General features: G+C 29.9%; 3 protein-coding genes across 3 annotated transcripts in view; 1 reads left to right on the top strand and 2 right to left on the bottom strand.

Moving 5' to 3' along the window:
• Positions 1-970, bottom strand: part of LOC125867683 (NADH dehydrogenase [ubiquinone] 1 alpha subcomplex subunit 6-like) — a 2,442-nt gene extending 1,472 nt beyond the window's left edge. The window contains exon 1 of the mRNA XM_049548246.1: positions 645-970. Coding sequence (XP_049404203.1) covers positions 645-857 — 213 coding nt within the window. The 5' untranslated portion in view covers positions 858-970. The remainder of the gene's footprint in view (positions 1-644) is intronic.
• Positions 971-4,669: 3,699 nt separating this feature from the next.
• LOC125868939 (feruloyl CoA ortho-hydroxylase F6H1-3-like) lies at positions 4,670-5,999 on the bottom strand. Its single transcript, XM_049549499.1, has 2 exons — positions 5,506-5,999; positions 4,670-5,248 (listed from the first exon to the last, which is right to left on the bottom strand). The coding sequence occupies exons 1-2, from the start codon at positions 5,997-5,999 to the stop codon at positions 4,681-4,683; spliced, it is 1,062 nt and encodes a 353-aa protein (XP_049405456.1). The 3' UTR covers positions 4,670-4,680.
• Positions 6,000-11,601: 5,602 nt separating this feature from the next.
• LOC125867643 (spermidine coumaroyl-CoA acyltransferase-like) lies at positions 11,602-13,459 on the top strand. The gene is made up of 2 exons (XM_049548201.1): positions 11,602-12,477; positions 12,798-13,459. The coding sequence occupies exons 1-2, from the start codon at positions 11,669-11,671 to the stop codon at positions 13,321-13,323; spliced, it is 1,335 nt and encodes a 444-aa protein (XP_049404158.1). The 5' UTR covers positions 11,602-11,668; the 3' UTR covers positions 13,324-13,459.
• The last annotated feature ends 2,378 nt before the right edge of the window (positions 13,460-15,837 follow it).

The raw sequence follows: 15,837 nt of genomic DNA, 5'->3' as shown, positions 1-15,837 counted from the left end.
GAAGTTGAAAATATTTTTTAAAAACAAACTAAATTATTTTTTTTGGGGGGTGGTCGAGGATCGGGATGAAAAAATAAAAATTTGAAATTGAAAATATTTTTTAAAAACAAACTTAAATTATTATTTTTTTGAAGGGGGTGAGGGGTGATAGGGGGCTGATGGGGGGCGAGGGTAAGGGGTAAAAAAATAAAAAAATTGAAATTAGAAATATCTTTTAAAAGTAACTTTTAATATTTTTTTGGGAGGGGTGGTGGTAGGGGTGAGGGTGGGGTAAAAAAATTGAATTTAGAAACAAGCTTTAAAATTATTATTTTTTTGGGGGTGGTTTGGGGGGTGATTTGAGGGTAGGGACAAAATAAATTAATTTTTTTTACAAAAATAATAATTGTGTTTTGAAGTTGAAAGAGAGTTTTGGAAAATGTTTATTCCTCAAATTTGAAGGAAAGTCATTTTCCTTAAATTTAAGAAAAATGAGTTAATTTGGAAAACATTTAACCCAATCAAACATGAGAAAATTGAAAATATTTTCCTTCATACCAAACACACCCTAAGTCAGAGTGGCATCTTGATGATACACCTTCAAATTCTCTAAGTTGGGGATTAGGGAACCTTAGTCTAACAGCATTGCAACCAGAAAAGAGTACCTTAGGATTAGTAACGTTTGAATTTTTGCGAACTTCGGCGGCGACAGCAGAACGGAGTTGAGAGGGGGAAACGACGTCGTATAAGTTGTAAATTTCCATAATCTCAGGGATGGATCTGCAACACATCCTGAAGAATTCTAAGGTCCTCTTCTTAGCTTCAGCCAAACTCGCTGAGTTTGGTGGAACCCTCATGTTCCTCGCCATATGCACCATTTTCCTTACTCTGCAATACGGAAATTGCTGACAGGGGAAAGAGGAAGAAGAAGCTTCCACAGAAATTTATAGTATGTCAACTTTTTGTTAGTTTGTACTCCTGTATTGGGTCTCTGCAAATTTCCAATTAAACTTTAAACTTTTTTCTAAAAAATTTTAAAGTGTTACATAAATTGATATTGAAAGTACATATTATTTACCTCTTCTACATAATTTGCGAGCTAGTGCACAAGAGCGAGAGTTTTATCCTGTGTGCATCTAAAGAATAACAACAACAGATTTTTCTTGTCATTAAAAAAATAAAATAATACATATTATCCAAGTTTATTTAATTTAATAATTTTTCATGATGCAAATCTAAAAGATAACCAAAAAGTATTTTACATCACAAGTATTATTTGCTAACAATATTTCTATATATTAGAATAGAGAGTTTCAACATGGCAGCTTGGTGACATTAGATGAAAGTTTAAGGGTATAATAGTATTTTCCTAGATCAATTTGCTTAAAAGGAATTGTATTTTCTGTTTTATTCTTTAGACCACATCAACCGGTCCATAAAAGATCCATCATTTTCTGTTAAATTACAATTGATGCCATCCATAAATATCATTAAATGTGATTGGGACCCATTGAACTACACTTGTGGAGTTGTGGTCAGTAGTGTTCCCTCAACTTTTGCCTTATTTATTTTTCTAATAAAACACTTTAGCCATTTTATTTATGAAATGTCCATTGATGAGTTTGCAATTGGTTCTAAATAATTTTTTTTTAAATGAAGTATTATTAATTTAGATTGAAAATGTATATATTAAATAATATTTTTCTGAAGTGTTATATTACATTAAAAAAGTTGCGAATATTAAAAATTCAATAAATGGTCTTATATGATTTATGATATGTTAATTGCAAATATTATATAATAATAATAATAATAAAATAATTAAAAAGTAAAATAGAGAGTACGAATAGTAATTCTTCAATCATCTCTACAAATAATGAATAGAGAATGATTGAAGAAAACATTCTTTATTTTACTCTCCAAATATAAAGAATATAGAGTAAAATAAAAGTGGATCGGAGATAGTTTTATAGGTTTTTTTTGTTTCCAAGATATTCATAATTGATAAATATGATCTTTAAAATCAATTATGATTAAATATAAATAATAAATTTTAGAAAATTTTAAAAAATATCATATAAAATAAAATGAAAAAGTTGATAGACTCCTTAGTTTCGAAATAATTTATTGTGATTGAAAAACATCCTCCTCTACTATATTATAATTTTAGATAATTGAAATTTATTAATTAGAATATCAATAGTATATAGAATTTATAAAAATAAATTATGCATAATTTTATCCTAATATTTTGTGAAAAAAATAGTTATGTTAATCATTATTTTCTTAATAGATGAATATGACAAATAAAATTGAACAAGAATATATACTTCAAAGTTATATCGAAAAAGTAATTTGTGGAAATAAATAAATAATGAGGAGAACCAATAATACGATGAAAATGTTATTCTCCAATTTGTTGGGATTTTTTGTGAAATCAATTCATATCAATAATTATAATTAATAACATATATAATTATTTTTAAATTTAAATCTTATATTAAAATATTTGCTCTTACACTTGTTAATTTTAGCAAATTAAGTAAAAAAATATTTTCGTATAATATATCTTTTTTATTAAATAATTTTATGAAATACTAATGGTCAATTTTATTAATATTTTATAATTTATTTTTATAAAATAAAAATCTATCTAACCCATAGTTTTAATTAAAGAAACCTAATAATTGATGTGGTTCAATTTAATGTGGTCATTATTTTAGTTTCTGAAATTTGACTATTTGAAAAACATCTTTCGCAAATGCATACTATACTTCTAAATAATTAGGAATTTAGATTTATTTAAAACATTAGTAATAAATATAAATGTTGGGCCCGTACTGACACGGGCCATTTTTTCTAGTATATCTAATATAAGATTCAACAAAAGATTAAGAGTAGATTTTATTCTTATTTTGTTAGTGTATGGGCTGTTTTTCAATTAACCTATATAAAAAAGAAATATTAACAATAACAAAATAATAAGATAAATAGAATGGGAGTAGATTTTATTCTTATTTTGTTAGTGTATGGGGTTGTTTTCGATAAATCTGTATGAAAAAGAAATATTAATAATAACAAAATAATAAGATAAATAGAATGGAAGAAACAATCAAGTAGTACTAGAGATTTTATTTATAAGAAATAAAAAATTAATTGATCAATAAAAACAGAATTAACTCATTCATAAAAGTTTGAATCTTGTACCAACATGAGTTGCGGTGCACTAGTGAGAGTATTTCACCCTTACCCAGAGGTCTCGGGTTCGAGCCATGGGTATGGAGAAAATTTTGTTGAAAACGTTATCCCCGAATGTGTTCGTATTAATTTTGTAAATAAAGTTATGAAATATTTTTATCTGAATAAATTAATATAGTTATCATTTCTTAAATTTAGTGAAGTTGAAATTAGATGCCAAACTAATTAATAAGTACTACTAGTATTTTTTTGTGCTTGCATTGAATTCATTTTTTTCTCGTGAATTTATTTAATTTGTATTTGAAAAAATGAGATAAAAAGACAAAAAAAAAAATGACAAAAAGGATAAATATTAATGCATGTGGCCTTACCTCTTCTATTTCTAGCTATTTTATACACTATTATTATATAAAGATTTTCTAGAAACCAAGTCTTAGGTGATGAAATTTTAGAGGAAATTATAAAATAATTAAAGGGTTAAAAAAATGAGTGAATGGTTAAAATTAAATATATTCTTAATTTTAACATAGAAATTATATTATAAATCTAATGAGATCTCTCAAAATCGTGCGAAGCGCTGCCTTTTTCACTAGAAATGTATAAACTTAAAATAATAAAATCGTTTTTGTTTAATATAATAATATATATTCTTAATTTTGGTTGCAGCTTTTCTTGAACGCTTTTTTTTCTTCTGTTAGGTAGGATGTCATTGTTACCATCAACGTCATGACTTGATGATAGAATTGGAATGCCAGTGAAATGTTAATAGATGAATTGTCTTGGCAAAATTTTCCTTTTTTCAATAACTAGGTTTACATTATCCATCATCTTTTTAAATTTTTTTCTATGCATGCTTTGGAAATAAAATACTTTGATTTTAAGGGCGGAGCTAGTTGAAGCTTTAACATCCGTTCTACACATTCCTCGATTGATGTCTTTATAACGAATAAATTAGGCACTACTTTTACTAGAAACATTATTACTTGTAATTAATAGTAACAATAGGCTTGACTCTAGTACTACCAAAACTCATGTGATCAAGCATGACATACTCATAAAGGGAGGACCTAGGAGATTTGTCCCAATTTCCTTCGATAAAAAAATACATTAACTTTTATATATATAGTAAATGTTAAAATCTTTTCTAACTTTTTTTTTGTTCTGCCACTGATAATGGTGCATAATATTTAATGCAACTAAAGTCTAGCTAGTATTACCAACAACAAGAAAAAAAATGGCATATACACACATGCCATACTACAAACAAACTCGGTGCAATTTATAAAACTAATGAATTCGGAAATATTTGAACACAAAATAAAGAAACTTTGGAATAGAAAATGCTCAAACAAAAACTTCATAGACAACTTTTATATATATATAAACATTTAAATTTGAAAGAAAGAAACAAAATAGAAAGATAGATGTAAAGGAAAAAACACATATTTTGCTTAATATAGGAACATATTATTCTTCCATGCATGCAAGCAAACCCATGAAGTTCTAATTGATTTTAGCAAAATCAACAGTGTCTTTCCCATCATGAGCTTTCCTAAAGAAATGCTTCACATAATCGGAGTAAAGGACTTGTTTGTAAATTGGCTCCTCCCCACTCTCCAACACTTCTTTCAATGGTCCGATTATGTCACTAGGTTTTGGGTTCACAAAAATAGGCACAGAAATCCTATTATTATTACCATTAGCCATAACGCGATGCTCAATGCTCTTGTATCGTCCATTGCTCATTATTTGAAGTGCATCGCCGATGTTAATCACTAGAGCCCCGTGGATCGGTGGGACGTGAACCCACATGTCACTGTCCAATTTTTTCACATAAAGTCCTCCGATATTATCTTGAAGAAGAATCGTTAACGTTGAGACATCAGAGTGACGACCTACCCCGACAGTTAATTCGGGATTAGGGCATTTTGGATAGTAATTAACGTTAATCCTCTTTGATCCCATTAGAACTGATTCGTTTATTTCTTTTACGTTTAATCCTTTCATTAGTGCCTCTAATAACTTCTTCATGACAATTTCTGAATTTCTCATGAACTCCAACGCTTCATCCCTGAAAATAAAATAGTAAATTGTTTAGCTTATATAAATTAAAGAGAAAAAAACATCAAGTATATATATGTTTTTTTTAAAAGTATTTTTACGACATGATTAGAAGGAAAGACGTGAAGATTTTGAATTTTTCTGCTTATTTACTGTTTTTTTCTTAGCACATATACGAGTACGATTATTAGACAAAAGCTATTGATCAAACTCATATGTTATATACTTATATTGTCAGTATATATAACTTAAATCGATGTTGCAAACCTGAGAGCACAAGGCCAAAGAGCAGCAGCTTCTTCATCAGAAACATAAAAAAGGCTTAAATAATCTTTCCACTCCAAAGCCTTTTCAGCTTTAGGAGTAAAACTAGTACCATATCTCACGTTATTAGTCGATGAATTTTCCTTGGAATGCTTATTCTTCTCCACCGCGGGTTGTTTAAAAAACCTATAAGTCGCATTCTTAACAGATTCAAGAACTTCAAGAGAAATATCGTGATTTATAATTTGAAAGAAACCCCACTTCTCAGCGGCGTTACATATTTTTTCAGATACAAATTTGTTGTGAATGACCCAATTGGACATGTCAATTATTGGGATTTGATCATCAAGAATTACGGTGTTAGTTGTAATTCTCTCTTCAATTGGCTGAATATATTGTTTAGGTAATTTTTGAAGGCCTATTTCTGAAAGACCCTTTACTCCATGCCCTTCATTTACTACAAAATCAGTAATATTTGACAGATCAATAGTAGGCATTTTTGAGTAGTAATTAAAATAAAGTAAGAGAAAATTAATTGTATGGTTTATAATGAGAATATATGAGGAAGTAAATTGTTTGATGATATATTAATGTTTGTGAGATAGTGCAGTATTTATAGTGGAATAAAAGCCTTAATTATTTGTGGAAAAAAATAAAGTGATTGGTGTACATATTTTTTTGTTAAAATGGTTTTTTTTTTTCCAAATTGAAGAACACGTTTTTTCCTAGTTCCTTTGAAGTTTCAACCTTTGGTCCAGAGACTAAAAATCTAAGTAGGCGTTTCGCCATGCGATACCATATCACGATATGGTGTCGTGAGATGGAATCAGCATTTGGACATGCGATTTTACGCTGATTCCATCTGATGATTCCATATCATGAGAGGTGATACCATATTCTCCAAAAACCATGATATGGAATCACCATGTGATTCCATATCATGATTTGAGATATTTTAATACAATAATTGATCCATGAGTTTATATTTTGTTAAAACAACCCCACATTTATATCTACTAACCATTTGTTTCATATATAAATAAAATTTATAATCACACCATTACTTTTTAAAATTTATTCACTTTAAATTTGGTGAATATAAATGATAAAGTAGAAATTCATTTGGTGAATATAAATGAGAACGAAGGGAGTAATACTTTTTTGATTGTTCATAATAAAAAAAAAGGTCTTAATCTTATGACTAAGCATACTATTGATAAAAGACAATTTTCATTGGCGGTGCCGCACTTTCTTAATCTTAGTATTTGCAAAATGTTTGTTCACATGACTGAATGATATCAAATCCAATTGATTGAGGACTTGGGAAAATTTGATCAATTAGTTATTAATATTTAGTCAAGTGGACTAGTTATAATTTTTTTGATTAAATTTTATTAGAAGTGTTTTTGACTCAAACTTGTGGTAACTTTTTAAAATTTCGTTATTCAATAATATTTAACTATTGATTTTTCTTGTAAATAGTTAGAAGTTAGTGATGTTTGTTAATTTTTATCTTAGTTCATTTAACTTCTAAGTTAATATTTACTCACTAATTTATATTTTTTTTCTACTTTATAGGTTATTTGTAAGAGTAGTTGAGAGATATGAGCATATCAAGTACAATTTATGTTCAATTTTTTTAATTAAATTAAAGTTAGATGAAACAATTATTTAACTGAAGAACAAATAACTTTGTAATAATTTATTATGCGATTTTATAATTTTTGTTTATTTGATAAGATTGAATAAACAATTAGGGCTATTTTAATAGTTTTACAACTTATGGGATTTTTATGTTTATGAGAAAATATACAACACAAAAATTCTATATCGCATGTCCAAACAAACCTTCAATTTCATCTCATGATTCCATATCATGATACCATATCGCATGGCCAAACGGGCCCTTAAGTCAATGTAATACTTTATAAGTTTAATTTTAAGCTTAAGATTATCAGAATTATTTATCTTAAAATTGTGTCTATATTATCTTTTACGCCTAATTTAGTATATTACTCTATTCAGGCTCCAGTCCATATATGTCCTTCAATACATTCCTAATTCAATGTACAAAATTAATGATATTTATTGTTAAACCTAAAATGCAAAGAAAAAAATTAATTAAAAAATATGCAAAGAAAATCAAAATTAATGAGGGCATTTTAGTCAATTCTAAAATATCAATTATTTTACCACATATTGGAAGGAGTAATTAACATAATTTTTCAACGTGTGCATTGACATAATGCACAACTCCCATCAAGAGCAAGACTTTAACTTGCACAAAGGACATAAAACATAAAATCGGCATGCTACTTTTTATTTTCAAAAAAAATTACTACAATTTAAAATATCATAAGCTCTAAAATATTCTACTTTAAAAATTACAAAAATCACCTCTCAGATATATTTCTATTCCTTCTTAGATACATATCTCTCCCCTTTCGTATACATTCCTCCCATTAATTAAGTAATGTATCATTCACAATCCGAGAGTTATGTATCCGCAGGTTGCCTAATGTATCCGAGATCCTATAATTTAAATGAATTTATGTAATTTAAAAAAGAATAGGGATATATATATATATATATATATATATATATATAAGAAGAGGGAATAAGTATTCACCACAAGTCAACATGTGTTACAATAAGAAGAGGGAATAACCAATATATTTATAAAAATAAATGACATATAAAATAAAATGGAGAGAGTATTGGTTTTTCAAAATGGAAAAGGACAAAACACATATAAAATTAAAAGACATATAAAAAAAAGTTGGTTTAATTCTCAAACATAAAAAGTAACATATGTTATTAAAAACTTTAATAAAAAGTACTATAATTTACAATAAATAATAACTTAAAATATCTACAAGACAACAAAAAAAAGACTAATTTTTGTACTGCTTCTGTCACATAAATTAGGATTGCGATGATTTTAAAATTTTAATTTTGGTTATACATTATAAACTAGCCGAAAAATTGAATGATATAATTTTTTTAAAAATAACCGAATGAATTGTCCTATCGATAACCCTAATGTTACTTCTACTCTGTTTATTTTTACTTAAATTTAGAAAGATATGCTTCATTTCTACCCTCAATCTTATCTCTACATTTATTTGCTATTTAAAATTGAAATTAAAAAGACAAATGGCAAATAAGTTAACATATTAGCTCACTTATGAGCAAAATATATTATAACAATCTTTACTAATTTTATAACAATACATAAACTATACTCCCTCCGTCCCATATTAGATGGGCACTTCCAACTTTACACGGTGATTAAGAAATCATTAATACATTGGAAGACTTCACCATTTTGCCCTTTGTTTATATCAATGCACATTGAAATGAGTTACAAAAAATACACATACAATATAGGAATGGTCATATTAATTGTAGGGGTAAAATGGAAAAGAATTAATAATTCTATCCTAATTTAATAAGTGCTCAAATAATATGAAAAAAATATTTTTAGTAAGATTCTCATCTAATATGGGACGGAGAGAGTAACAATATAACTTTATTAATGTTGGGCCCGGACAACGCCCGAGCTTTCTTTACTAGTATATATATATATATTATGAAGCGTTTTATTTTTCAATAAAAAAATATTTTTTGATACAAATTTAAATTTGATCCAATTTTAATATTAATAATGATTAAAGTACATACATAGGAGGCATCAAAATTGAAAGCACGTTGAATTATTGTCCTTGTGTTTTTCATATGATTTCCAATCAAAACCTAACCTTGTTTTGTTTTTCCTTGGCTGCCAACTATGATATTCTTTCTCATTAATTTCCAAGAGGAAATTTTCATACTATTACTGTAAAAGAGAATTAATTACACTAATCGCGATTTAAATTTGGAATTTATAGCAAATCTATTGAATAAAACCGACGATACTTTGTTATCATGCTGTCTAAGTTTATACTGAGGACAAATTAAGTCAAAGAATTTTTAAGTAATCCTTATCGCAATTAAGGTTGAAAGTTTTCCACAAATGAGTTCTTATACGATTTTGGAAAATTCTCACTTTTCCAACTAAAAGGTTGAATTAGGCATTCGGTCTATTTTCTTAACAAGACTTTATTAATTGATAGCATAAATAGAAAAGATAAATTAAAAATAGGTAGCTACTAGCTAGTTTGTCTCATTTCTATTTTTTGCTTTTGGGAATCGATAATATTGATGATAAAATTTAGGAAAAATTATCTAAATACATATCTTATTTTAATATAATTTCAATTTTTTTTCAAAAATCTCTTTCGGATACATCACTCTTCTCTCGCTAATACATCCCTATCCCCCTCTCGGATACATCCCTCCCCTACCTATCCCGTTTCTGATACATCCCTATCCCTCTTTGATACATCACCTCCCTCTCGGATACATCCCTCTCTTGTGTATCCAAATGTCAGTTGATGTATTCGGAAGTCCAGTGATCAGTGGCAAATTTACAGCCAAAAAATAGGGCACCCGCACCCGTGGTCTTTTCATAAAATTAGATATTTTATATGTATATTTTTTAAGATTTTGTATAATATTATATTCTTGCACCCGTACCACAAAAAGTCTAAATGGTCCACATGGTTAGATGTTGAGCTTTTGACCTTGAGGATTAAGGATCAATTCTCACTTCAATACATTTTACTTGGTGCACCCATGTTCGAAAAATCTTAGATTCGCCTCTGCCAGTGATGTATCTGAAATCCATAAATTTTAATAGATTTTTATAATTAATTTGAAAAGAGTAAGAAAATAATGTGACTAGCTCTTAACATTATGTAAATTATACAAAAAAAATTATCAACAGTTGATCAATTTTTATTTTTTTTTACCCTCCCTAGGAGCTCCCACCACTTTTGCTCCCTTGGTAACTCCTTCGGATTAAGAGTGAGGGATGCTTACCATCCGAACAAACATACAAGTTCAACTACTCTCATCATGATTTGCAATACAAGCATACAATAATATTATCGACCATGAAAAAGATTAGATGGAGTAACTCAGGTAGATCAATCTGATTCTATAATCTATATATATATATATATATGTATATACTATATTAAGAAAGATAATGAGATAGGAGAAGGACCCTAAATTAGGCACTCCTTAAACCATTGCTTGATGATATTAAAAAGAAAATTGTGAAACTCCACGCTTAATTCTCCATAACATTAAACAAACGATAGAAATAAAACACTTTTCTTCCTTGGCTTTCTCGAATTCTTGTAAAAGGATTTTATTAAAGATTTTTACTCAAAAGTAAAAATAACTATAGGTAATAGATACGCTATCATAGACTATGATTATTTTAGTGTAGTTTGTGTTTCTAGACATATAACTACACTAATTAGTGAAATAAATTCAATAATTCTATAAATCGTGTTTGATTTAATTAAATTCGTGATATGAAGGATCATGCGGAGAGGAGAGATTTGATTTGGAGTTAGCTATGGACAAAGACCAAAGACTTGAACCTCATGAATCATCAACAACATGCATGCTTTCTCTTTCGCCACCTACTATCCACAAAAGACCAAACACGCATGCATGCACCTTATAAATATTTATTTGTTGTAAATCATCCTATTAAATCAATAGATATTTTAATGACTTTTATAAAAATAAACATGTATAACTTGGATAATGATTTACACCTTGTTTGGATGGTTGTTACCCATTGTATTGTATTGTTAGTTTAAATACAAGTTTTGATTGTTACCTTAATATTTTCTTCTCATTTTGTCTTTATTTATTATTTAATAATAATATTTCATCTTTTATCTTATATTTTCATAGTAGCTCTATTTCGTACCCTACTTTTCTTGTAGGCCTATCATTCAAATTATTATTTCAATGATATTATGTAATGATGAAGAACGATACAATCTATCAAAACCTACCTTCATTAAAACAATACAATCTATCAACATGCTATATTTATTAAAACAATACAACATATTAAAAAACAATACGTAACAACCATCAAAGCTAAGTGTGAAGTCATGTAGTTACAAAAAATAAAAACAAAAAACAGGAAACAATATCAACGACTTGGTTGTTGACTTGTTTCCATTATTAACCACCTACCGTCTTATAAACAAGAAAATAACAGCAATTATTATCCGATCAGTATTCTACCGGAAAAATGGAAGTAACTATCGGCGAAACTAACACAATCTATCCTTCTAAGTCGCCTTTCACTGAAAACCATGTCCTTCCTCTCTCCCATATTGACACCGATCGGAACCTCAATTTCACTTTCCGATACCTCCGTGTCTACGTCAACGACGACACGACACAACAAAAACCAGACCCATATGAAGTTCTCACCTCCTCCCTCTCCGCCGCTCTCGTCCACTACTACCAATTCGCCGGCTCTCTCCGCCGTCGTCCGTCGGACAACCGTCTAGAGCTTCACTGTCAAGTGGGGAATGGCGTTCCCGTAATTCTGTCCACGGTGGATTGTACCTTGGCTTCTATTAACTACCTGGATGATCCAGATTATAACTTCGCTGAGAAGCTGGTACCGGACCCGAGAGATGAGGAGGCGTTGACCCGACCCTTGATTTTGCAACTGAACCGTTTTAAGTGTGGTGGGTGGGTTTTCGGAACGGCGGTTCATCACGCGATGTGTGATGGAATGGGATCGACGCTGTTTTTTCATGCTATGGCGGAGATTGCTCGTGGGGAGAAGGGGATGAAGATTGAACCGGTGTGGGACCGGTCGAATTTGCTTGGACCGAGGAATCCACCGCGAGTTGAATTTCCGGTTCATGAGTTTCTCAGTTTGGATAGGGATTCGTCTCCATACTTGGAATCAGATAAACCGGCGGTTCGAGAGTGCTTTGAGGTGAAGGATGAGTGGTTGGATAGGCTTAAGGGGTTTCTTCATGAGCAATCCGGTTCAAATTATACAACTTTTGAAGCTTTGGGAGCTTTCATATGGCGAGCAAAGTATGTTCTTTTCACTTGTTTAGTACTAAAACGTTTGGAATTGAAGCGTAGTTGTTGTTATACTAAAAAGGATGATAATGATAATTATCGAGTGTCACCTTTGTAGGTTTACACTCATCAGTCACCTCAAATGCTTAAAGATCATTGTCATTTTGTACTTACCAGAAATTAAGTATATTTGCAGGCCTTTGACATTATGGAAAGTTAGCTTATCTTCGCTATATATATATGTTTGTTTCATGTTAGCTTATCTTGGTTATATATATATGTTTGTTTCATTTGTTAATATCTAAGGACTGATCTATTAATTTTTGAAACAGGGCAAAGGCTTCTAAAATTTCAGATGATGAGACAGTGAAGTATGCCTATCTAACCAATATCAGAAGAAGATTGAAGCCACCATTGCCAGCAGGTTACTGGGGCAATGGGTGTGTTCCAATATACGTTCAGCTCCTCGCAAAGGACCTCATCAATGAACCTATCTGGAAAGCAGCAGATGCGATCAAGAAGAGCAAGGACATCATCACAGATGAGTATGTTCGTTCGTTCATTGATTTCCAGGAGCTGCATTATGATGAAGGGATCACATCAGGGAATAGAGTGAGTGCATTTACAGATTGGCGGCATGTAGGCCACGAGACGGTTGATTTTGGATGGGGTGGCCCTGTGACTGTCTTTCCTCTGTCTAGACACTTGGTTGGGAGTGTTGAACCTTGCTTTTTCTTGCCTTATTCTTCTGCCACTCAAGGTATGAAAGATGGTTTCAAAGTTTTGGTCTGTCTGCAACAAGAAGCCATGCCTGTTTTCATGGAAGAGATGGAAAAGTTGGAGCATGGACTTGCTTGATTTTACTAAATATGCAGCTCCTCTTATGTACTAATAATATCACTCGAGAATCAAACAAGAAAATCTCTTTTAACTGTGATTTATTTATATGTGTTTTAACTATTAAATTATTAATTGTTTTGACTTACAGTAAAAATTTTTTTATGTAGTTTCTAAATAATTAAAGATTGTATATCCAAATTAATGTTCAAAATAAAAAAAAAGTTCAACTCTGAAAACTCGAGAGACAGATGGATGGATATATTATTAGTGATTAGAAGAATATAAATGAATACTGGCGCAACGCGGGAGGTTTGAAAGATAGTTATTTTAATTGTAGAATTCAAAGCCTTGTCGTTAAGGTGAGAGGAGTAACTATACTATTTTCTGATGTTGGAAACGTTTACCGTTAAGGATTGATATTTGCTAATTTATTTAATTAATACTCTAGGTAAACGAGATAGATTTGTATTTAGAATTATTACTAGGTCTTCTAATAAGTGTGAAAGTAGGTTTTCTTTTTACCACTCTATTAGCAAAATAGGTGTGGTTTGAAGTTGAAGTTTGTTGGAATAATAATTTAAAGTTGGAGTAGAATTTGTTATTTTGGAATTTATTTAATTATTTCTAGTTAGGATTTGTTTGTCCTAATAGTTCAAATAAGAATTGATTTTCTAGTTTTGGTTTAATTAGGTGTCTTACTATTATAAATAGGGATATTGTTAGTTATTTGGGATGTTGCTAGTTATTTTTTCACTTTACAGAATATATCGAGAAAAGTAAGTTTGAAGTAGGATTCAAGAACTTTTGATTTTATAAATAAAATAGTTTGGATAATGGATTTGGATGATAGTGGAGTAATGAAGGCAAGAGTGCAGTTTGTGAATTCTCGTATTGAGCCAGTTATCGAAGACACTAACAAGGAAATCAAGCATCTTGAACTATCAATTGCAATCCTGAATGGCAAGATGAAACTCAAATCCCGTATTCAACCTGTTACTGAAGACGCTGACAACGAAATCAAGCATCTGGAACTATTAATTGCAATCATGAATGGCAAGATGAAAGTCCTTACCGCACATCGAAAAGTTTTTCAGAATTTGGAACATATTGTCATGACTCGTGGAAATTTCACACCTCAAGGTACATATATAATATTTATTTATATTTGAGATTTTCCAAAATCCAAATACATATGATTAATTAATCCAGCTTTTTGTTTCAAATCTCACCAGACATGCTAACTGAGAAAATTAAGATTGATGATAATGATGATGATATCGATGATAATGATAATGGTGATGGTGAGGATGATGACGATGATGAAGATAAGAAACGGAGCAGACGTCTTCATCGCATGGTCTCTGTTTTGAATAAAACACGCAAGTTGCTGCGTCTAACCACTAGTACACCAGAGGTGATGGTTGAACATCTCAAAGGAGAAAAAGAATATAATACTAGCTAGTTAGGATTCTATATCTTCAATTTTTCTCTACTAATTATAATCTAGTAAACTATTACACTTTTTCAATAATATTTACATTCTCGATGTTATTTACATATTTCCATATTTCAATTAGATAAGGAGTAGGAAAATTCTTCATCATATTTGATTTTTGTTTTACTTATGCCGATTTCAAACCTACTCCCACTCCTCAAATCTGCAAAGTCAAAACCCTCCTTCTCTTCTCTTGTGGTTTATGAGAGTAACTAAATTATTTTCTTATATTGGAAACCTAAACCGTTAGGATTTGATATTTGCTAATTTTTTAATTAATACTCTCTCTGTGTAAATAAGATTTGTAATTAAAATTATTACTAGGTCTTCTAGTTAGTGCGAAAGTAGGTTTTCTTTCTACTATTTTATTTTATAAAATAAATAGAACCTTTATTCTAGGAGCTAGGATTTGTTATTTTGGTATTAATTTAATTATGTCTAGTTAGGAAATTGGAATTAGTTTTCTAATCCTGATTTTATTTGATTTGGTGTCTTACTATTATTTATAAATAGGGATGTTGCTTTTTATTCTTCATTATATAAAAATATACCGTATAGAGAAAAGTTGAAGAACTTTGAGTTTATAAATAAATTAGAGTTGGATAATGGGTTCGGATGATAGTGAAGTAATGGAGGTAGGAGTGCAGTTTGTGAAATCCAGTATTCAGCCCGTCCGTTATTGAAAGGGATGGCAAGGAAATCAAGCATCTGCAACTATTTACTATTTATTGCTATCATGCATGGCAAGATGAAACACCGAAAAGAATTTCAGAATTTGAAAAATATTGTCATGACTCATGGAGATATATTATAATAATAATAATAATAATGACGACGAGGAGGAGGAGGAGGAACCAAGCAGCCGTCTTGATTGCATGATTTATGTTTTGAATATAATCCGCAAGTTTCTGTGTCCAACCAACCACTAGTACACAAGAGGGGAAGGAGGAAGGAAAAGAGAGATAATACTAGTTAGGATTCTCTTCATATTTTATGTCTTTACGTACATCTTCATATTTTATGTCTTTACGTACACG

This window comes from Solanum stenotomum, chromosome 6 (genome assembly GCF_019186545.1).
Source record: "Solanum stenotomum isolate F172 chromosome 6, ASM1918654v1, whole genome shotgun sequence".
Classification (NCBI taxonomy): Eukaryota; Viridiplantae; Streptophyta; class Magnoliopsida; order Solanales; family Solanaceae; genus Solanum; species Solanum stenotomum.
Note: the sequence above shows the minus strand (reverse complement) of the source record. Positions and strands in the feature narration are given on the sequence as shown.